At 46.0% G+C, this 23651-nt stretch overlaps 1 protein-coding gene across 1 annotated transcript in view; it reads left to right on the top strand.

The window, feature by feature from the left end:
- The window catches only part of LOC133111916 (potassium/sodium hyperpolarization-activated cyclic nucleotide-gated channel 1-like), a 50803-nt gene extending 27500 nt beyond the window's left edge, over nt 1-23303 (top strand). The window contains exons 4-9 of the mRNA XM_061222554.1: nt 533-751; nt 10974-11120; nt 11696-11936; nt 19173-19337; nt 21829-22697; nt 22743-23303. Of these exons, the coding sequence (XP_061078538.1) occupies nt 533-751; nt 10974-11120; nt 11696-11936; nt 19173-19337; nt 21829-22697; nt 22743-23303 (2202 nt within the window). The remainder of the gene's footprint in view (nt 1-532; nt 752-10973; nt 11121-11695; nt 11937-19172; nt 19338-21828; nt 22698-22742) is intronic.
- The last annotated feature ends 348 nt before the right edge of the window (nt 23304-23651 follow it).

Genomic DNA, 23651 nt, shown 5'->3' with positions numbered 1-23651 from the left:
ATCAGCACTCGAAAGCAGTATTTCAGCTTCTGCTCAAGTGGAAATTTAGGTTTGAGACCAATTTGAAAATGTCACCTCAGGGAAGAGATCATATTGATTCATTGTAGGCAACTAAAGGGCTCTAACAGGAGGAGGGGCATTCATCCAAATAGAAACTCACTGAAATGTTGTTTTTTTTATTAAATAGCTGACCTACATTTCAGATTTTAGTTTTACAGCCACCCAAAGACTCAAATCCCATTCCTTTTTTTTCCTACTCTTATTTTTTGTCATCAATGCTGGAATTTCATTATATAAATAAGTGTATTTACTCTTTGCATACTCGTTTTATCACCCCACGCCGAACAAAAGGACTGGTTAGGCATTAAATCTGAATGTTGCCTCCTGTGCTGGCTGGTGATGGGCCTGGTCAGGACTGTCAGAACGAGCAGGGCATTGTCACTGTGTCTCTCCCTATGTCCCTGTCTGTCTCTCCATCTCTCTCTCTGTCTCTCTCTATATCTGTCTCTCTCTGTCTCTCTGGCTCTCTCAGAATGACACATGGGGCCAGCAGTACTCCTACGCCCTGTTCAAAGCCATGAGCCACATGCTATGCATTGGATACGGTATGTACCCTCCCGTGGGCATGACCGACGTGTGGTTGACCATCCTCAGCATGATCGTGGGTGCCACGTGCTACGCCATGTTTGTGGGCCATGCCACCGCTCTGATCCAGTCACTGGACTCATCCCGGCGCCAGTACCAGGAGAAGGTGAGCGGGTCTGGTCTAGGGAGACGCGCAAGATGGGGTGGGGTAGGTCACAGACACGGGTAAACATGTCATGTGACACGGGTGACCAATTGCTGCCCTCTTGGGGCATGCCTTTGATGTCCCAGAGGTGCAGAAAGCATGTGAGGGTGGGTAGCATTGCGGTAACTCAGGACACAGCACTGGCATCCGGATGGAAAGTTCTAGTAGAAAAAAAGGGTTAAAGGGAAAAGTGCCAAAAATGACATAATTTCTAATTTGTTTTAACCTATAAATGCCCTATACACTGTGCCGTATACATTGTTTAGAAAATATCTCATGTAGTTCATTTTTACTTTTACTCAGTGCTACTCAGTTGCTGTACTTTTAAATCGGAGACACAGGAATGTCTTTCTTTAACAGCTCCACTTACAGTACAGTATGTCTACACGTTCGCACCATTGACACAGAGGAAGCACCAGAGGACCGCTTCTGTCTGCGAAGCGCTCTCTCGCTGATAAACAGTCAGCACCGCTGGGTCTGATGACATGAAGAGTCTTGTGTTGCCTCCACATTAATGGCCTTTCAAGTCCTCGAAGGCAGTCACAGCAGCTCTCACAGATAACAGGTTGTTAGGAGCGACACACCAGTTTCGAGAGCGCGGTTCTTATATGTTGTCCTGAGGCAATTTGGCAGAGGGGGATGCAAACTGCTACCAATACATTACAACAGCTCTATGGGGTTAACCGTGACAGGACTGATGGGAGCAAAGCATGCGGGGTGATCATTACATCGCATCAATGTCACTAGACTCCTGCCTTTGAACTGAACAGAATTCAATACTTTGCGATAGTCATTATTTATCATTTATACAAGCCATCATTTACAGGTTCCTTTATTTTAGGAATGTGAAGTCATTTTGGTGGAAACCTTTTCCTCCAGAACAAATCTTTCAGCAGGAGTGAAACCTCACGCTTTGTGGCAGCTGGTTGCCATGCCGCCTGCCACATGGCTGTATGACTGTAGCTGTGCGGCGGTACGGTGTGGCAGTAGGCAGCTCAGACTCTGCTCAGACACTGCTCAGCGAAAGGCTTCACATTTGACTGAAGGCAGATTTTGGCATCTGGTTTCCCTGCACTGCTTCCTCTAGGTTTGTGATCCCCTTCAGAGAGTGGGGGAAGGGGGGGTCTGGCAGATGCTTGGGGTGGCCCCCCACAGTCCCAACCCTCCACTGGGCTGGGTGATAATGAGCTGGGGTGCCAGGCAGCCGCCCGGCCCTTCTGTCGAGCACTGCTCCAGAGACGCCCGGGGCGGGGTGGGGACCCGTGGGCTTCCAGAGCCGAGGAGCGTCCCCGGGTCCTGGGGCCGCAGAGCGGCGGAGAGGTCCGCGCCGGAACGAGAGCGCCTCCCTCCGCCATCCCCTCATGCGTCCGACAGCAGAGGAGCTACACGGAGAAACTCTCCGCCACCTTAAAGCAGCGGGGATAAACACAAACTCCCAAAAACGTGTCACGTGTGGCGAGCAGACAGATGACTAATGGTTCAGCCATAGCACTTGAAACGAACCGACGGGGGCGGGGGAGAGGGCGGTAGACAGCCATGGCCCCGTCTGCTGTCCCACTTCAGAGGCCCCTGCCGAGCGGGTTCGGCAGCTGCACACCCATCGCCACGGAGCGGGCCGTGGCCCCGAGACAGAACTGCGGGACGTCCTGACACCTCTCGCAGAACCCCCTCCCCCTGCAGCCAGACTAATCAAATGCAAATGTTTCCTCTGCCAGCCTTCCACCGTCACCTGCTGAGATGCCAGCTGCACTAAAGATCTCACTTCATCTGTAAGAGCGTTCGTTTATCAGTGTGCATAGACCCCATAGTCCTGTACACTCACTGCATATCGTCATAAACTTCCACAAACTCTGGAGCAGGGGGAGTTCACCTTGTTAGTGTTGAGCAAACTGTGGGAACAAAATTCCCCCCCCTGATTTTGGGAGACAGGTGACCTTGGCCTAGTTGTCTGCTCACTTTACGCGGTCAGAAGGACATCTGTTTCTATAGCAATCTCCCGGGCACACAGCGAAAAGGCGACTCCCTCTCAGCATCAACCAGCATCGCCCAGGAAGAAAACCATCTCCATTCACCTGGGATGAGCTTCCTCGCTGACTCAAAAAAAGCATTTATAACAGCATCCTACTGTATAGCCTCCCAAAGTCAGTCTGTGAAGTAAACCGAGTCGTGCCACGGTGCGCTGGGATATGGTACCTCGCGGGGTGACGCGTGGCATTCCCCAGCGAGCGCTGGAGATCAGGTCTCGTTAGGGTTCATCCCGCTCAGAAAGTGGGACGGGGAGAGCTTAAAACGGACGGACACGGCGGATGTCCGCAGCGGTCAGGCTTCACATTAAGGAGGGCCGGGGCTGGGGTTTGATCGTTATTTCTCCCTCTTGCACGCTAACTGTCGGCGGAGGCTGAGCAAATGCGAGCGGACTCCGGGGAGGGCCTACAAAGCGGTGTCACTCCCGGGGAACATCCGCGTGGGTTCAGCTGGGGACTGCCGCACTCCCGGGCTACTCTAAGTGAAAAGGCCTCTGGGGGCTGAGACAGCCTGGCCCACCCTGGGGGCAACCTGGCTCACTGCTCACTGATTCAGGCCTCTGTGTTCATTAGCCTTGCAGGTAAAGAGAGTGGGAGGAGCGATGTACTTAAAATTACAATCGCTAATTTCGGACTTCTAACGGTCAAGATAGGAACAGCAGCAACAAAAACCTTCAACACTGTTTATCCCTCCCCCTTCTCTGTAAACGTCCTGATGTTGAAACGCCATTGGATGTGGCAATTAGAACCAATTTTCAACCAATGAGCTTGACTTATTGTACAGTTATACAATGCTTTGGTACAGAGTGTCGGGCCGTCAACTGTATATTTTGAAACCCGAATTTAAGGACTGTAAACACAGGCAGAGGGAGAGTCAACATCACAGTGAGCCTTTTTGAATGATAGGGATTTACAATATTCTTGTAACAATGTTTTAACACAAAAAAATCTTACCTATTGTACCTTTAATATAGTAAGAGGCACTTACCACAAAGGCATTGTTCAGGGAATAGCTGGATTTGTCTTTGTAAAAATCACATTTGGCAGAAAAGAATCAGTGAACAAAAGTGGTCCCACAAGTTCAGAAGTTACAGTATGCAGAAATTATGCAGAAAAATGTAAATGCACTCAAACATAGCCTAAAGTTAGGGACGGAAAGTCTTCTTCTTAATCTGCTCAGGAGAAACAAAAATCCATTACTGTGACCAAGTGTGATAAATGCTCTGTCTGTCAGAAGCCGGAAAGCTATCTTAAATTAGCTCTTAAATGAAGCCACTCTAACAGTGGCTGTTATATAAAGGGAAATCCCAAGTGATTGTGCTTTGAATGCCTTTAATTGAATTGTGGTACTTGATAGCAATAATGATCATTTGTTTTTTCCTCTCAGATAGTAGACTGTGAAGTAAGTGTTAATTTAATTTTAGCTTAGTTACCAAATGAAATCTGGAAGCACTGAGACTGGAATGTTTATATCATTAAAAATTAAAGTAATTTTAAAATCAAAACGGTAGCCTACATTTTAATGAATTTTTAATGGGGAAAGACAAAATGAACCTGATCTCTTTTTGTTGAATTTTCTTTTTATTTATTTAACATAAAGTGAAACTGCAGTGGATGATCAGACCTGTGGTTTTGACTGCCCGGGCCTGCCTCTCCCGCGCAGAGCACACGACTGCTGGCCGATATGGAGGTGTGAAGGTTGGCAGACATGTTGAGATTTCCCAGTGGAACACATCTCCCCCTTTTACTCAGTGGACACCGGCCAGACCCATATTGCTTCAGTGAGTGACATCACACCACTCCTGCAATGGCCATATATCGAAGGAATCACGATTCGAACAGCTGAGGAACAGTTGGTTATAATCTGGGGTACACTGTACCGTTCTGAAAAGTTCAGCCTCAGGTTAGTCTAAAGCCAACTGGGGTATTTCCCAAATAGCAGAATTGAGAGAATTGCATGTCACTGAGGCGTGCCTTAAATATGACAGGAAATCCAGAGGAGTTTTAGCAGTGTGCAGAGTTTTTATTTATTTATCTCAGGCCATGGAATCTTCCGTCACATTCCTTGTTTTCCTGCTGTTGGAAGCTTTATGCTTGTACAGAATTATAACAGACAATTCCTTTTCATACAACCTATTCAAGATATACAGACCAAGAATAGGCACTGGAATATTTGTTGTGCCGAACCCAAAGATAAACATCATCATTTGGCAGCACACGCCCCACCATGGAACCATTGTCTGCTTTATCTCATGAAATACTTTTGTAAAGATGCCACACAAATTAAGTCCTCAGGGAGCAAGCTTTTGTGATGTAATGATTGCCATTGCTTTAACGATTGTACCTGCTATTTATATTTATGCCTTTTCTGATTAAAATCAATAAACCACAACTGGAAATGAAAACCCAGAAGGGCCTTGCTTGCAAGTGGCAACTGGCAAGTTGTGACTTGCTTTGCCTAAATAACACATTTCTCACTGGTTCACTAGTGCCTCCATTCCAAATCTCTAATTAACACTTGGCATTGAAATAGACAATTTAGGCCTAATAATTAATGGGACAAACCAGAGCCGATTAAACTTGGGGGATGTCCCAAAGATGAAGCTTCTTTGTTCTTCGCTTATAATTTCTCAATCAAAATAAGGCCAATTTCCAATGGGCGAGTTGTCTCCCCTCGCTTTTTTGGACAGAGTTAAATGTTTTCGGGTGAACGGAATACTTGGCTAACCGAAAAAAAGTGAAACTGAACTCCAATCGATGGCCAATTTAACATTTTGGTAAAATTTGGCAAAAAAAAAAAAACATACTTTTCACCAACATAGGCGAAAAATAGCTTACCACAGGACCGAGGTCGAGAACCACTGTGCTAATGGATTGCGACTGTTTTTTTTCGCAAAACCAGAAACTAAAAGTTCGCAAGATCAACTGATGTACAAAAACGCTTGCTGTTCCTATGGAACGTGATTTACGATTATTAGACTACGGCACTGCAGCTTTCCATTAGATTAATGAGAAATCTGTTCATACATAGGCCTACAGTACGTATACCTGGGGTGAACTCATTAAAACAGCATGGATAACTTGCAAATTAGGCCAGTTAAGTCTAATTTAATAATTATCTTAATTGGGCGAGGATTTTTGCTGTGCATATGCATTCACCATGCTAGAATGAGTCTGATAGCCTACAGTTCCCATTCCGTATGCTTTCCACACCCGGGCGTGCTAATTTAGTAAGGATTGCCTCCACCTGTTTTTCAAGCGGTGTTCATCTTTCCTTGCTTGGACCACCACCCCTGTCTTTTGCCCACCTTAGTTCGTCGAAAAGTTATTTTGTATCACGCAGTCTTTCCTTTACAACGTATAGCACGGCATTCGTTTTTGTTATGCGGTCTCCATTGACTAGATATGCGTGTACAGCGTTGTTAAGGTGCGGCTAACTTCGTTGACCATTATGTTCATTTCCTGATCGTCCTCTTTTTCTCAAGGTTGCTGTACTATTTGTACCAAGGTGCTTCATTTGGACCTTGTAAACAGGTCACTTCGTTTCCACACCGTTTTTATGGGTGCACATAAATTATTAGAACTAGTTTTAGTAAATTGGACGTTAATGTGTAGGTGCGACCGCAATAGTAGCGTTTTTAAATTTGCCCCTCGGTCCTTTCAAATAAGGAAATTATTGCTGTCCGCTTCAGCTGCATCCAGCTTGGTTTTGCATTCCGGCTTTAGCTTCTGTCATTAGCCATTTCTTTGTTGGTTGTAATTAATCTGAAGGGTGTCAGTGACTGTTATGTGCGCTGAAATGAACATCAGACCATCTGAGCTCAATTTGAGAATGTAGCCTATTACACGTCCTGCTGGCCAATGTTGAACTGCAGTCCAACAGATTTTTCTTACTTTTACTGCGCTCATGGCAACAGGCAGAGACAGACAAAGCAACATTATATATCAATGGCTTTCTCTGACAAGCGCCTACACATCTTGTCTGTTTAATTATAAATTGAGAATTACATTCTTTTAGACTGGTGTTGATAATGTCAAGACAGGAAGAATTGTTTGACTGTTTCCACTGACGCGTTAGAAAATGAGCGAATTACTGAGCATAACTGCATAACAGAAAGAGGGAAATCCAGAGAATCCTCTCTGAAATATTCTGTCCACAAGATATTACCGTCCTTGCAATTCAGGGCAACATGGTGGAAAAGCAGGGAAAAACAAATATTTTGAAAATGTAATTAAGTGGCTAACATATCTTTTGGGAATTGAATTATTCATACATTGTTGGGTGAGAAGTTTGCATACCATGGGATGGGGGATAACATAAGGAAATAAGATCAAACTGTAAATATCTCTCCCTGTGGGAATGGAGTGTTGTACTACATTAATGCAGTCCGGCTTTCACAGTTTGATGGGATTTTCCTCTAAGATGGAAATATGAATACACACCTAATTCTGCCAATAGGTTTTCTGTTATTTCATTAATCTTATCTGAGTGTGGGGATTTTATGGCATATGCGCAGTCCTTGTCATAGAAAGCCAGAAAAACTCCCTTGTTCTCTTGGGAATATTTGCATTTTAGAGGCAATGTTTGTCCCTGTGGGCTGTTAGAATGGGTAAGGGTGAAACCAATGAGTAAAATGCTAATTAGTAAAACAAATCCCCATGTTTAAGGCTGTTATTTAAAAATTTGTGATAATATGCTGGATGATGATTGTGCTTTATGAGTTTCTGATTTATAATATTTACAAATGTGATGTTTACCATCACAATTACTGTTAGGTGATTCAGAAAATACACAGTACATACTCCCTGATTTCCTCTATTATTGCATATGTGTCACACTGAATGGTTTCAGATCATTATACACAATGTAATGTTCCATGAACAGAAATTGAGAAAACACAAAACACATTTTTAGTAATTATTACTATAATTACGTTCTGAAACGATTCAGTGTGAAAAATTTGTACAGTAGTAATAGAGGAATCAGGAAGGTGAAAATACTTTTTCAAGGTACTGTAACTTATTGGCATAGCACAGGTTTTTTTGTTATGGTAATAACACTCATAATAAATGTTAATCCCTGCCCTGGAGTTCAAAATGGATAACAATCTGTCCGTATTGTCAAAGTACACTGAAAATGCACTGACTCAAAATTAAGAATCTTGGCGACAGGCAGTTTGCAGGCGTATCCCTGTCACGTAATGTCAAACGTTCAGCTTTGTTGACTTTACAAGTGAATGTAATCAAAGCATCCAGGTGCTAACACAGCTCACCTCGGCAATACAGATGTAGTCTGATGAACAAAATAAAAGGGGCTTTGAGGAGTCGGTTCAATTCATTATCTGATCTTCACATTTTAAATCAATGCGATGGGATTTAAAAAAATACATCTCGAGATAAGAGATTCAAAAGCTCAGCCCTAGGCAGCATTTCTACGTCCTCTCTCAGTTGCCAGGGGGATGAATATCTTTTCTCTCCCTGACTTCTATTATTTCTTTAAACATATTTCTGCAGATTTTCACTGATTTCTTCTGTGGCACTTTTTTTTACTTTTTATTTTCCCCAGTTGCTGCAATAAGGTGAAGATAAGGTACATGTCAGTACCCAAAGATAGCAAAACAGACTTATGGATGTCATGACGTGTAGGTAAACAGTTTTGGGGTAATATCGCAATATTTTGACATCCAGTGATGAATGGAATAAGTCATGGCCATTTGATACTGAACTGAAGCATTCTGTGTGAAATATAGGCTATATTTTAGGTTATTTGTGAACAGGTGGTCAGGTAGCGTGTGTGCCTGATAATATAAATATAATTATAGTTATGTAGTTATATTGACGATACTTTGGAAATCAACAGGTAGGCATAAGAGCATTTTTGGGAAAAGCAGTTGAAGGAGGAACGTAGTTAACATCAATGGATTGCTGCAGTGGGCGGAGACTACGGCAGACAGAGGAACCAAAGAGAGCAAGGGGGCGGGTTGGGGGGGTGGGGCTTTGCATCAGAGACATGCTGCATTGCTGCTCCAGACACGAAGCAGAAACCCAACCTGTCACTAGAGAGAGAGAGAGAGAGAGAGAGAGGGACAGAGAGTGAGAGGGAGGGAGAGAGGGGGAGAGACAGACAGAGGGAGAGAGGGAGAGAGAAAGAGGGAGGGAGAGAGAGGCACAGAGAGGTAGAGAGAGATGGAGGGAGAGAGAATGACAGAGAGAGGGGGAGGGAGAGAGAAGGACAGAGAGGGAGGCAGAGAGAGAGGGGGAGGGAAAGAGAGAGGCAGAGAGAGGGAGAGAGGCACAGAGAGGGAGAGAGAGAGGGAGCGAGGGAGAGAGAGAAAGAGGGAGAGAGAGGGGCAGAGAGAGAGGGGGAGGGAGAGAGGGGCAGAGAGAGAGGGGGAGGGAGAGATATAGGGAGAGATAACGACAGTGAGAGAGAAAAGAGGACAGCAATAGAAAGAATGAGGGAGAGAGAGAGAGGTAGAGCAGTGAGTGAGAAAGCAGGGCTGCAGCCCTGCTTCTCCCTGAGAGCTAGGACATCATTTGATTACCTGATAACTACCTTCTCCCTGAACATCTGTATTCAGCAGAGCGGCGGGGTGCTTGCAGCCCAGCGCTCGGCGCTGATCACGCTGCTTTATTCCGCCAGTGCTCTGATCTCCTCGCCGAGCAGGAGGAACCGCTCCTGTGAGAGCTGGCATTTCCCCATCACCGCTCGGCCGTCTCCCCCAAAGAGAGCACTGCCCTGCCTGGTCTGAGGGCGAAAACGGGCCTGTTACATTATTTCATTATTTCATATTTGTGGAACTTTTTAGCTGAACTCTTCCAGATTTCCACTCTTTTGGAACGCCGTCTGTAGCAGGCCCTGGTTACTGTTTTGTCCATTTTATTTTGGGGGGGTTTTACGATAGTCACCGCTTCCCAAAATGGTCCTCAGGTTCCTCAGGTTGGGCTGTATTGTCGACGGTGCCATTCCTGTCTGCCTTCTAATGTCCACAAGATGGCCGACAAGCAAAGAATTTACAAAGAGAAATAGGGGAGCAACATCAAAAGGATTATGCACACTCCTTTTAAAAAAACAATGTGCGTGGCCCTGCTGCCCCAGTTGATCAAAGAGCACCCAGACCTTTGCTGACAGCATGTGAATTAAGTGAATTTCAAGCACTGATTAGCACACTATTGTATTTTCAGAAGATCATAGGTCAGAATATGATGGCGTTTTATTGTTAACTTTCATGCTTTGATGTGCTGTACATTACCTCTGTGGAGACACATGCAGATATGATTTTATTCCTCGCACACATGATCCCCATAGCATAATTTAGTGCTCTGTGTCATGGGCATGGCAGGTTTTTGCAGAGATCTGCGATGGTACATTTATCAAAGATGGCGAAGCAACTTTTAATAGTGGCACCTGGCAAACCCCTTTCCCCCTGATACTACATCAATTTCAACATGTTCACTGCAAGATTGACTTAGGACACATAATTGGTCTGAAGTGCAGTATGTTAAAAATCATTGAGATGTTGCATTTCTATGTATGTGTTCTGCCTGCAGTGTTTTGCTTCTAGTTGTAGTTACGCAAGCATTCTTTCTGAATTTGTATATTTCATGGGTGCATCTTGTAAGACGACAGGTGTTGTAGTGTTGGCGCCTACATCCACCCATTGGTCTGCCACACTCCTCATTCTGCCAAATGAAAACACAATACTCTCACACAGCAGCAGTAAATATAGGAACAGTGTCCATTCACTTGGCAGACGCTCACATCCAGAGTGATCTACAGTACTAGTCGCACATCACAAATCTACAGTTTATTGAAGAATTGCCAAAATGTCCGCTAGCTCCACTAGTTCCTCCTTGCAGTGTTTTTTGAGTGTGTGGGTTTGATTTTTCATTTTCTCTTTTTGAGTGGGTGCCATTTTGTGTAACTATAATTGCATGAAAACTATCATGTTTTTTATAACAAAAGATTTGTTGGAGAACAGTTTCCATTTTAAATGGTTGGCATTTATATAGCTCCAGTTAACACTTAAATACTTAACAATAAATGGTAACAAACCAGAAGACGCACTGGAAAAAATTAGCAAAGTAGCTAATATTGTGATCTACGGCTAATAAGTTTGTAGCACGGAAGTGAATGTGTTTGTGCACTTGCTCTCCAGTATAAGCAGGTGGAACAGTACATGTCCTTCCACAAGCTCCCTGCGGACATGCGACAGAGGATCCACGACTACTACGAGCACCGCTACCAGGGCAAGATGTTCGACGAGGAGAGCATTCTGGGAGAGCTCAACGAGCCGCTAAGAGAGGTGGGGAGAGGTTGTAAGGGAGGTTTTCGCTGTGTGATAATGGCAGGGGATTTTCACCTGGCTTAATCATGTTAGTCGAGTCACATTTCATAGCACTGTCGCCTCACAGCAAGAAGGTCCCGGGTTCGAATCCCAGCCTGGGCCTTTCTGTGTGGGGTTTGCATGTTCTCCCTGTGTATGTGTGGGTTTCTTCCAGGAACATTTTACATTACATAATTGACAGACGCTCTTATCCAGAGCGACATATAGTTGATTAGACTAAGCAGGAGAAAATCCTCCCCTGGAGCAATGCAGGGTTAAGGGCCTTGCTCAGGGGCCCAACAGCTGTGCGGATCTTATTGTGACTACACCGGGATTAGAACCACCGACTTTGCGTGTCCCAGTCATTTACCTTAACCACTCCGCTACAGGCCCCATGTCCTCCCATAGTCCAAAGACATGGAGGTTATGCTACTTGGGGCGTATTAATAGGGCTTTGCTGCAAAAGAGCATGTGTGCTCTGTCAACTTACCCTATAAATAATAAGGTAATAAATACATTTCCCAGGTTGCCTCACCTCTCTTTTCTGTGCGCAGGAGATCATCAACTTTAACTGCCGGAAGCTGGTGGCCTCCATGCCCCTTTTTGCCAATGCCGACCCCAACTTTGTGACCTCCATGTTGACCAAGCTGCGCTTCGAGGTCTTCCAGCCGGGCGACTACATTATTCGAGAGGGCACCATCGGCAAGAAGATGTACTTCATCCAGCACGGGGTGGTGAGCGTGCTGACCAAAGGCAACAAGGAGACCAAGCTCTCTGACGGCTCCTACTTTGGGGGTAAGACAGAACAACTATTCATGTAGTTCTACAAACAGAACATCAACAGGGTTCTGTCAATGGCTTTCTGAATCCTTTTCCACTATAAAGTTCATACTGACTCCATTCTTCAATCATGTTTTTTTTATTTGGCTTTTCACAAGCTTTGCTTGGTTCTTCTGGTGAACAGTGTATTCAGAGCATATGGCAGGGCACGAGGTTTACTATACAACTATACAATACCTTAACTGGTCAGTTACGGCATGGTAGGCTTATCCATGTGGCTAACAAGTATCCAAGATATCATAGGGCATAAGTTAATACCTGTTTAGTGCTTGAGACCATTTTATTTTGAGAAAGAGTTCTCACATCTTGTATAATGTGCCATTTTCCAAATAAAACTCCACAGCGAGGCATTTAGCAGCACACAGTGAGCTTAATTATGACACTCTTCCTGTCCTCACCCTGGGGATGTTCCCCTGAAATAATGGACATCATGACATGTAATCTGCTTCAGATGATGCCAAGATTAATTAATATTTCACATAGCAGGGCACCACATCTCCAAGTATGATTTCTGTCACTGGATGGGAATTAATGTTGTTATTGTGTTATTAAATGTAATTTAGACTTCATCAGCCAAGGCACTCCTGCAGATGAATGGATTTCCAAAGAAAATGTGTGCTTCCCAAAAAACTGAAACTCTTGATCTGCATTCTAAGCTCTAGATCGATCTCCAGCTTAAGGTCCAGATCCCCTTCAGTGCATAGGGCTGTGTGGTTTTAGTCAGCATTTTCGGGAAACTATTCCTGGCACCGGACTGCCTGGGAATGCACAGGGTTGGGGGAGGGAGCCCACTGCTAAGCCAAGGAGGATTCTTTACCTAACACGAGTTAGCCACTCATGAAATTAATTTCTTTAACTGCTGCACACGAGGAAATGACACTTTTTCTATTAAGCACCTGAAGCTCAGCATGCCCCCATGATCTGACGAAGGAGGATGTGAGATAAAATGGGGCATCACAGGGAGGTGCGCTAATCTGCACAGCCATTTTACAGCTGCGGATCTCCGCAGCATCCAGCGGCATGCGGGCTTCCGTATCCGTGCGCAGACGGACAAATCGTTCATGTGAATATACGCGCGGGAATGTATCGGCGCTTACGAGCCGGGCTCCCTGGTGAGAACGGCTCTTTGGAGCGCGTGCAGTGCGGACTCGATGGGCAGGGGTGAGGTTTGAAGTGACTGAGGAGTGTGGCTCGGGGACCCTCCCATCGACCAGTGCCAGGCCAATGTGGTAGCTACTCCCAGGAGCTACTTCCTGCAAGAAAAAAAAATCTAATAAAACAATTCAATGAAAAAACGCCCCGCCTTGGCCATTGTTCTGCTGATCCGTTTCCCTTGTATTTCTTCTTTTCTCGTCAGCAATCTCTCCTGAAATCCCTCTCCAAGCGCCCATCTCTCTTTTCCGAACCCTGCATTCAGACAGCATTGGCCGCAAACAATCAATAACACCCTGTACTTTGTTGCTGCAGAGTGGATGTCGATCGCGGGTGTTTGTGGAGACACTTTGATTGGCGCACAAAAATACCCACCGTGCCCTTTAAAATTGTCCTCCAGTCACTCTGGGGTGGGGGGGGATATTATATGTTCAACCAGGTGCCCTTAATCTCAAGGCCCATAAATCAGGGCCGGGGAGTCATCTCCCACCAACCCCTCCAGGACCTGTAGGTGAGTCTGCAGCGTGACTCCACGGAAAGCTTCCAGATGCCCGACCGACTGCGTCTCTAAACGCCCGCGGAATGAGTAATCTCCCTCCTTCTTCACATTGTCCCAGTTCATCAGTGTTCACACTCACCGGGCAAGATAGTAGAGGAAATAAAAGGCCCCAGCACCTCTTTGCAGTTTGCCGCTTTTTCTAGATGTGTGCATTCGTGGATTTATTAATACAGATAATTTGTGTATGTACGGTTTAGCTGTCTCCCCGCTTCATGTCGGGTGCCAAATCAACCACCATAAGCCCTCCTTTGTCTGGATACAGAATATATAAGCGCTGGAAAGGGCAGGGCAACACAAGCGAAGACATGCTAATCAGGTTTACATAATGCAAAAGGGACTTAAACAAATCGGAAGACGGTAAACCTCCGAAGCGCTAATGAGATGGAGCGAGGTGTGCCACTGAGGATCAGACTTCCCTGCGGATGTTTGAAAGGTTGGAGACGTCCCAAAAGCTGGAGGCTCTACCTGGGAGAGAGACGGGGGCCGACAGGGCGGGCGGAGCTCCGGAGACCTGGCACCGCAGGGACTTGAGCCGAAGGCCAGGGATACGTAACGAACCGGAGCGACAAGCCCTGAAGCAGCCCTCCACGGGGAGCCTGTTTACTCCGAGCGGCTGACACTTCTACTGTATCCTCGGGCAGAGGAAGCTGTTACGCTCCAGCCGTGCTATATTCAGGCCTTCCGCCACTTATAAAGGTCGCATGCCGTCTTCCCCATCTCTTTTTACATATTACCAGGGTTAGGACATTGTCAAATCGTGTTACAAGACTGAATGGCTTGTTCCCACTGCGCATATTCATGTATAGTCGGAATGTCGCCTTCAGGCCATGACAAATAATGGTGTACACTGTTTGAGCTTTCGCAGGTAAGGCGTATTACTGTCGAGCCTTAACTGACTACCCCTGGCTCCAGTCCAGTAGATCATGTGATGATAAGGTACGACAGCAGCGCTTGCTGTTTTCGGTGCGTGGATTGTATATACTGAAAAGCTGTCCATGTGGAAACAGGCTTGATAACTGGCAAAACACTGAAAGCCAGAAGGGCTAAACATTTAATGTTTGAGCTCCAGCTTGTTGTAGCAGAAGAAACTAACCTTGTCCTCATCTGAAGGGAAACAATATGTTTTTTTGTACCGTTCTCACACTCGGGTGATACAACAAAAACTAAAGACCATCCCTCGCTGTTTATTTATAGAATGCCGGGGCAAACAAAAAGCTTTCAGCATCAAAAGCCTTATACTTCACTGTATAAGAGCTGCTGAATCATATTCAGGGGTCATTTCATTGATTCGTAATAACCTTAAATGAATACATTCTTAATCTGAGTTCATAAATTTTGGTACAGGTAACCGAACGCATTTCATGTGTATTCCTCCGAAACTAGGTCACCGTTATTTTAACAAGATTTCAAGGATAAAAGCAGCTTTTTATTGCGATTTAGAAGACTGCAAGATGATACGAAATGTGTATCAATGGATTTTCCACATTTTCATGCAGCATTTGTTTCTGCATCTTTACATGAGTCATCGTAGAACTGAGTCAGGACTGCAGATGTTGACTTCATACAATGTAAATAATGTACCAGCCAAGGGAATTTGTGTATTAGCAGAACTAATACAGTGACATTGAACATGTATTTTCTGTCATCACACACACTCCAGATGAACTAAACAGATGCTAGTTCTTATGGTGAATACTACTGTAGGATATATCAAGTACAACAACATAACAAGTATAACAACATTCTGATAAACATTATGATACATAATTTAGTGAATCAAAAATAATTGTTTTTATTTATGTAATTCATTTATTTATTTATTGTCTGGGCAAAGGATGATATACATATTGCCGTTTACCCCATTTCTTTATAATTACACCTCTACCAAGTGTTCAAAGTTTAAGTGCTACTATTTTTCTTGTGTTTCATGTAATATCCCTTTTTGTACACTCAGTGAGCACTTTATTAGGTAGACCTGTACCCTAGCTTGTTAATGCAAATATTCAATCAGCCAATCATGTGGCAGCAACTAAATGCATAAAAGCATGCAGACGTGGACAAGAGGTTCAGCTATTTTTCAGACCAAATGTCAGAATGGGGAAGAAATTATCTTAGTGACTTTGACTATAGAATGATTGTTGGTGCCAGGCAGAATGGTTTGAGTATCTCAGAAACTGCTGATCTCCTGGTATTTTCACACACAACACTCTCTAGAGTTTGCAGAGAATGCAGGAAAAAAAACTAACAGTGAGCAGCAGTTCTGCAGCCAGAAGCGCCTTGTTAATGAGAGAGGTCAGAGGAGAAGGGCCAGAATGGTCGAAGCTGACAAGAAGGAAATAGTAACACAAATAACCACACATTACAATAGTGGTATGTAGAAGAGCATCTCTGAACACACAACGCATCATCACTGTTAAGTGGATAGGCCACAGCAGTTGAATACCAATAAGTATAAGAAAATATGTCTAATAAATACCTAATAAAGCGCTCTGAATGTAGATTCTGCTTTAGTTGACTCACATTGAGGAGATGCTGTCATCCAGAAATACAAAAAACAGCAACTGAAGTGTAGTAACTCCCTAAAGGTGGAAAGCGTAGTCCCAAGAGAGACAGCAAGTGCAGGAAGTGACAAGCCTGACAACCTGTCAACTAACCTTTTCAACATGAAACTGAGTTAAACAAACACGAACAAAACCAACCCAATGAACGTTAAAATGCTTTAAATAAACAACTCCAAGAACCACTGGCCCTGAAAAACAGGTTACAGCTAATCTGCTTGATTGGATATTTCTGATGCATCCAATTACTGATGGGCTCCAGTGATTCAGTGAGGTTACGGACAGTTCATCAACATTGTTTGTTGGTAGTTTACATGTTATTATTTGACATATAACAAATTGCTAATCTGCTGTTTGCATTTGTAGTACATACTTTAGTATGTGATGTTTCTTCAGATTTACCTGGATTATTGGCATATCACAAATGACGGTGTGATAAAATGGCAGATAAACTCTGTAAAGACATGCCTTTATCTTTGAATGCTGTGTCACATGTGCAGTAACCAAACACATTTATTCAGTTTCTTACCTGTGTGATGTGCACATTTGCTTTTTTGAAATATATTTTTGGAGATATTATTTCATAGACTTAAACTAGGCATAAAAACACGTCTTCCCATTTGTCCTCCTCCGAATAGCATGTCATCTTTTCATAATTTCTCCAGCTGTTCTTTTGTTAATCCTAATGAATGTATATTATGCATGATTAATATTATATTGAAAAGTCTGCTCTCATACTGAATTTCATAATTCATCTTCCATGTTATGTCCTGTTTAATTAGTCTCTACACTTTTGCTCTCTCATATGCCCTAAACTTGGGCTGAATAACCTGGCAAATCACTGTGATTTAAAAATGGAGATGCTGACACTGACAACATATTTTTTTCCTTTATATTACCTACTTTACTGGAGGAATTACTTTAAATGATAAGTTCGTAATTTGGTCATTTCAATCATGCTGTGAATTTATCCCGATTGTTTTTCCTCCACTATGGCATGCACTACCTGTGATTCTGTCCACACACTGTATTTCAGTATTTAGTACTCAGTGTTTGGGCCCTCCGTGGTGCCTGCTCCCTGCGTAGTGTGAGCTGTTTGTGCCTGTGCTCTAGGTTCCTCTCAGCCTGGCTCTCTGTGGCTCGCTGTGCCCTCTCTGCAATGCTCGCTCCAGACTCAGAGTGACACAGCAGGGGGATTTATGGGCTCTGCTGCGGCCTTCCCCCCTGGGGAATACTGATAGCCAGGCCGCCCAACTACCACTGTATCCTGATGTGGGAGGAGCCAGAGGTCACCCTCACACACACACACATATATATACACACACACACACACACATATATGCACACACACACACACACACATACACACATATACATATATACACACACACACATACACACACACCCACATACACACACACACATATATACACACACACACACATACACATACACACACACACACACACATACACATATATACACACACACACACACACATACACACATACACATACATACACATGTACACACACAAACATACACACACACATACATACAGACACACACATACACACACATACACATACACACACACTCACCCACACATACACATACACACACACACATACACACACACAAACATACATACAGACACACACATACACACACATATATACAGACACACCTACAGACATACACACACGCACATACAGACACACACACATACACACACGCACACACACACGCACACATACACACATACACATACTCACCCACACATACACATACACACACACACACACACACACACACACACTCACACTCACCCACACATACACATACACACACACACACACACACACTCACACTCACCCACACATACACATACACACACATACACAGACACACGCACACACATACACAGACACACGCACACATACACATACACACACACACGCAGACGTACATACAGACACACACACACACGTACATACAGACACATAAACACACATACACACACACTCACACACACAGACACACACACATACACAGACGTACATACAAACACACAAACACATGTACACATACACACACACACACACACACACACACACACACACACACACACACTTATTGCACCTTTTCCCTGTTCTTTTCCCCTTATCACTGCATTGTGCTTTCTTTACCAAAACATCCCAGTAGAAGTAGGCTGCCCTGTTCTCCCGGCAGTTCCTGCTAATGGCCGGCCGGCGCGGAGCACAGCTGTGCTCCAAGGCGAGCGGCCGTGCCCTCTGCAGCCCCTCAGATCAGGCAGCTGTCACAGGCGGGCCAGGGATGTGCGCGGGGAGCCGGGGGAAGCTCCTTCTGCAGCCAGCGCTCTGTGTCTCTGCGCCACTGCAGCTTGTTAAATGGGGCATTATTCCTGTGATCTGCCTCGACAGATGAGGTCTGGCAAACCTCTAAGCTCTGAAAATTGCATTAAGTCCTTTGGTCCTGGATTATAGGAAATTAGAACATTTTTAATGCCCAAAAGCTAAAAAAAAAAAAAAAAAAAGCATTTTGAGCATACCTCGTTGTATTTTGGACTTTTAGTAATGCCACGCTGTTACCGTTGAGGATGCAGTAATACTGTTAATTTGTATTTTCAACAACAAATCATTTGAGTGCAAACAATGGCTTTTAGTTATGCCGGGCATAAATCTTTTTTGAAAAAACAGTTGGCAGCATAAAAATGTAAACCCCCTTCTTTAATTTACAAATAAAATAAGTACTGCATTACTGATGTTGTGTATAAAAAGGTGCTTTTTCCATCATGAGCATTCCATTTAATGTTGTCTAATGTTAACTTAAATAAGGCTAATTCTCCGGGGGTGGTTCTCGTGCTCCTCGCTCATCCAGATGTGTGTGTTTCCTCTGCAGAGATCTGCCTGCTGACAAGGGGAAGGAGAACGGCCAGCGTCCGAGCAGACACGTACTGCCGCCTCTACTCGCTGTCCGTGGACAACTTCAACGAGGTCCTGGAGGAGTACCCCATGATGAGGAGAGCCTTCGAGACCGTGGCCCTGGACCGCCTGGACCGCATAGGTGAGGGGTCACGCACAGGGGTCAGAGGTCAGCTGCACACAGCTCACGGAACAGAGCAGGGGCTTCTCACTGGAACTGTACATTCAAAGGAGACTGTTGGCTCAGGCGGCAAGAGCAGTTGTCTGGCAGTCGGAGGGTTGCCGGTTCGATTCCGCTCTGGGTGTGTCGAAGTGTCCTTGAGCAAGACACCTAACCCCCAAATGCTCCTGACGAGCTGGTTGGTGTGCGAGTGTGTGTATGAATGGGTGAATGAGAAGCATCAATTGTATAGCCCTTTGGATAAAGGAGTTATATAAATGCCAGCCATTGACCATTTGCCCGCCATTTACCACATACACAGATACACTGAACACTACAGGCCACCAGGATGTCGTTGATGATGTGCAGAAAGTAAAAGTTTCATCAACATTCATATGCAGTTTCTCCAAAATGTAAATTCCGAGGAACAGCAAAAAGGTCCATGGCTTAGTTCCATAATATATATTTTTTTGCTATTAATGTATGAAACATTTATAGTACATACAGTATGATGACAACTTTTAATTTGTGTAAAGAAAAGGCATGCAGTGGACAAACTGTGTTTTTGAAGGACCCTGATAAATCACAAAAGGATAGGGGAGTCAATAGCTTTAAATGAAGAGCTCTGTAAATTCACAGAGAGAGACGGCTCCCTGGTGCAGGGCTGGCTGTGTCCAGCAGAGCAGTGAGACGGGCGGACAGAGAGGGGCTTTATAAGCTCAATCTCCACGGCTACAGTACGGCTGCCTCATGGGGCCTGTCAGGGGAAGACTTGGGTCTGCTGTGAAAGCCATTTCAGACGTAATCATCAGCTGTCAGTCTCATCCAGGGATTCTGCACAGCTGTAATGAATTTCAGTTGTAGACAAAAAAAAAAGTACAAATTGCGTGAGGAAATAAACCTGATGATGGAAACCTGCTATTTTACCGACTACGTGGTCCCAAAGGTCCTGTAGCTGAACGATAAGTAGGTCAGTAGCAGTGGTCATTTTACCCAATTCCACAGATCATTGACATAGCTCTACATTTGTCTGGATGATTACCATGCAGACTTAGCCACAGTTGCCTTTGTAGCCCACTGAGTTTGTACTCTCACAAGTGAGCATGTTTAGATATGCCCAGGCATGCCCGTGCATTCACACTGTACGGTAAATATTAATGAGAACATACCCCAGGACCACACAACAAATTCAGCTTTCTTTATGTTTCCAGTTTGACAAATCGTATGTGTAAATTTTACATTCACTGTGACTGATTTCAGCATGGTTTGTATTTGCTGAAGCTAATGCTGCCATTCAAAAGATGACTATGGAAAAAAAAGCATTTTCAAAAATACAATGAGGGATTTTTTGCATTTTAGCATAGTCCCATTTCAGCGGTCCTATGACTGACACTTCGGAGAACTCACCTAATCCCAAGCATTGTGCTTTTTTTATCCCATGTTATGAAATCATTCACATAGTACTACTCCGCTGATTAATCACAAACGTAATGGACCCCACACAATCTGATCAGCACTCACAGAATTAACCAGCACCAGCTCAGGTTGTCTGATAGCCTGCAACGGTGTTCAGCTTAACTGCCAGTGGTGATATCTGAAATGGTGAGAAGGATCACCTTGTAGTTATATTTGCTGTGAATATACCAATGATGAACTTTCTCCCACTTCTACCATTTACTGTGAACTGAATCAAAATCATATAATAACTGTAATTATAAAAAATTATAATTTCATCAAAGTGATCTAGCCCTCGAAGCGTAAATTAGAACAAGGCCAAGGTAGATCCAGATTTTCTCTTTTTTTTTTGCACGGTATTAAGCGTTCCTCATTCTGATACTGTACAGCTGAGTATCTACACACCCCTACAGCCTCAGTCATTTGGATGAGTCCTCACCCCTCCTCATTTGGTTTGGCCCTCTGGTAGGGGCCTAGCCCCCCCTCCACCTGAGAATTAGGACTGCACTGTGCGTTCTCTTCAGAATAAGAAGGGGGATTTTTGTCACGCTTTTTCCAAGATCCTTTGCCCTCTTACCCCTCAAACATACAATAGTTATGTATTTGAAGCTGTCGTGCTGCAGTCTCTCCGTGGTTATTCCCATTTGCCCAGTGGTTAGTTTCTTTTCAGAAATTACTTATTGTCTGATTTTCATCTGCCCTTGTGTGCTTCTTGCTTATTGCTCAGATTAGCCATACAGGGTTATACAGGAAGTGCTTGGGCAGGGGTGGCTTGTTCTTCCCTTAAAATCAGCCACCAGTATGAACCCATGAGTCCAGGTGAGATGAATTTACCAGATAATTGGCTGCGTTAATTGACCAATTAAGTGCTGAGCAACAACTAAACCCGGCAGACGTTGAAGCTTTCCAGGAGCGGGGTTGAAGTGGACGCCCGAGGGCTTGTAGGTCTCTGTAATGTGATTATAATAGCTCCAATCATCCCCTGGGCCCGGGGCTGATCCTCTGTGTGCTTTTCCAGGGAAGAAGAACTCCATCCTGCAGCACAAGGTCCAGCACGACCTTAGCTCGGGCGTGCTCAACTGCCAGGAGAGCGAGATCATCCAGCAGATCGTCCAGCACGACCGGGACATGGCCCACTGCGCCCACCTCCTGCAGACGGACTCCGGGGCCATGCCGCCCTCCCCCACCTCTGTCATCTGGGCCCCCCTCATCCAGGCGCCCCTCCAAGCTGCTGCCGCCACCACCTCCGTGGCCATCGCCCTGACGCACCACCCCCGCCTGCCCCCCACCATCTTCCGGCCGCCGGTGTCCCTGCTGGGCGGGGTGAAGGACCCGGCCGGCCGCCTGAAGAGGTTCCCTCCGGTCCGCACCTCCAGCAGCACTGGCTCTGGAGGGGAGTCCCCCCCCGGAACCCCCTCCAAGCCGGGCCCGGGGGGGGAGATGCAGGCCTCCCTGGCCACGGCCGCCTCTGCCTTCGCCTCCACCTTCCTGCCCTCCGCCCGCAGCGCCCAGCCCGGACCGGGCGGGGCGTCCGCCTTCTCGGGGTCTCCGCCCTCCAGCGCCGCCCTGCTCCACCGGCCGCCCCTCCAGCACCAGCAGTCCTTCTCCTGTAGCACCCCTCCGCTCGCAGGCTTCTTCCAGCCGGGGGCCGCGGGAGGGGCCGGGGCCGTGGGCAGCCCCGGGGCCTCCAGCTCGGCCAGCCCCATGCTGGGCGGGACGCAGACGCCGCCCCCCAAGCCCCTGCAGACAGGGGCCCCGCAGCAGTTCGCGGGGGGAGGGGGGAGGACTTCAAGCGGGCTGAATCTCTTCCACTCCCCCTCCTCCAGCTCGCCGTCCTCCAGCACGAGCCAGCAGGTGCAGGCCGCGCCGGGCTCGCCCGCCTACCTGGTGCAGCAGAGCCTGGCGGGGCTGCAGGCGGGGCTCCTCCCTCAGCTCCAGGACCGCTCGGCCCTGGCCCTGCTGGCTCAGTACGGCTCGGGCAGCACGTCTCCCTGCTACACCCCGCTGGCACCCAGCCCCACCATCCAGAGCCCCGTGGCAGGTAGAACTTTCCAGTACAGCGACCCTTCCAGCGCCGCTGGCTCCCGCACCTCGCTGCTAACGCCCCAGATCTCCTGCCCCGCCCAGGTCCCCGGCCGGCCCCCAGCAGGCGCAGAGTCCCCCGGGCCCGGCCTCTTCTCCCAGGATCTGAAACTGCTGTCCTCCTCTCACCCCTCGCTGTCGCAGGAGGCCGGCCGGGCGTCGGGCCGGTCGCCCGGGCACTCGTTCCCGGATCCCGGATCGCACTTTTCGCCGTTCTCCTCCCCGACGCTCCAGGGCAAGCCGCACAGCGCGGTCCCCGCTCACGTGACTCTCTCCCGACAGACCTCCTCCTGCTCCATGCCTCAGACTCACTCCCCGGGCCTGTCCCCGCCCCTGCCCCCACGGAAAGGCTCCTTGGCCTACACAGCCGAACTCGACCCCATGCGCTCTAAACTGCACTCGAATTTGTGAGGTCAATCACACCCTCCTGTGTACCTTGGACTAAAAAAGTAAATCAATAAATATTCCCAGGTGGTGTTCTTCTCCGCCCACTAGAAATCATCGTGTTTCAAACGTAATTATTTTAAGCACCGTAGTATAACTGTGATTTAGAAGAAAACGCCTACTGGCTTTGAGCTCATAGCTTACAAGGTTTTGTTTTGTTAGGTTCTCTTTTTTAATCCATAGATAGATACTGTATGTTTATTGACATTTAGACTATTTTTATACCCAACAGTAGGAGGGTGTGAGATGATATCCATTTAACTGCTGGTTATTACTTTATTGATTTTATCTATGCTAAATCAACCAACCGAAAAG

Source organism: Conger conger, chromosome 15 (assembly GCF_963514075.1).
Source record: "Conger conger chromosome 15, fConCon1.1, whole genome shotgun sequence".
Classification (NCBI taxonomy): domain Eukaryota; kingdom Metazoa; phylum Chordata; class Actinopteri; order Anguilliformes; family Congridae; genus Conger; species Conger conger.
Note: the sequence above shows the minus strand (reverse complement) of the source record. Positions and strands in the feature narration are given on the sequence as shown.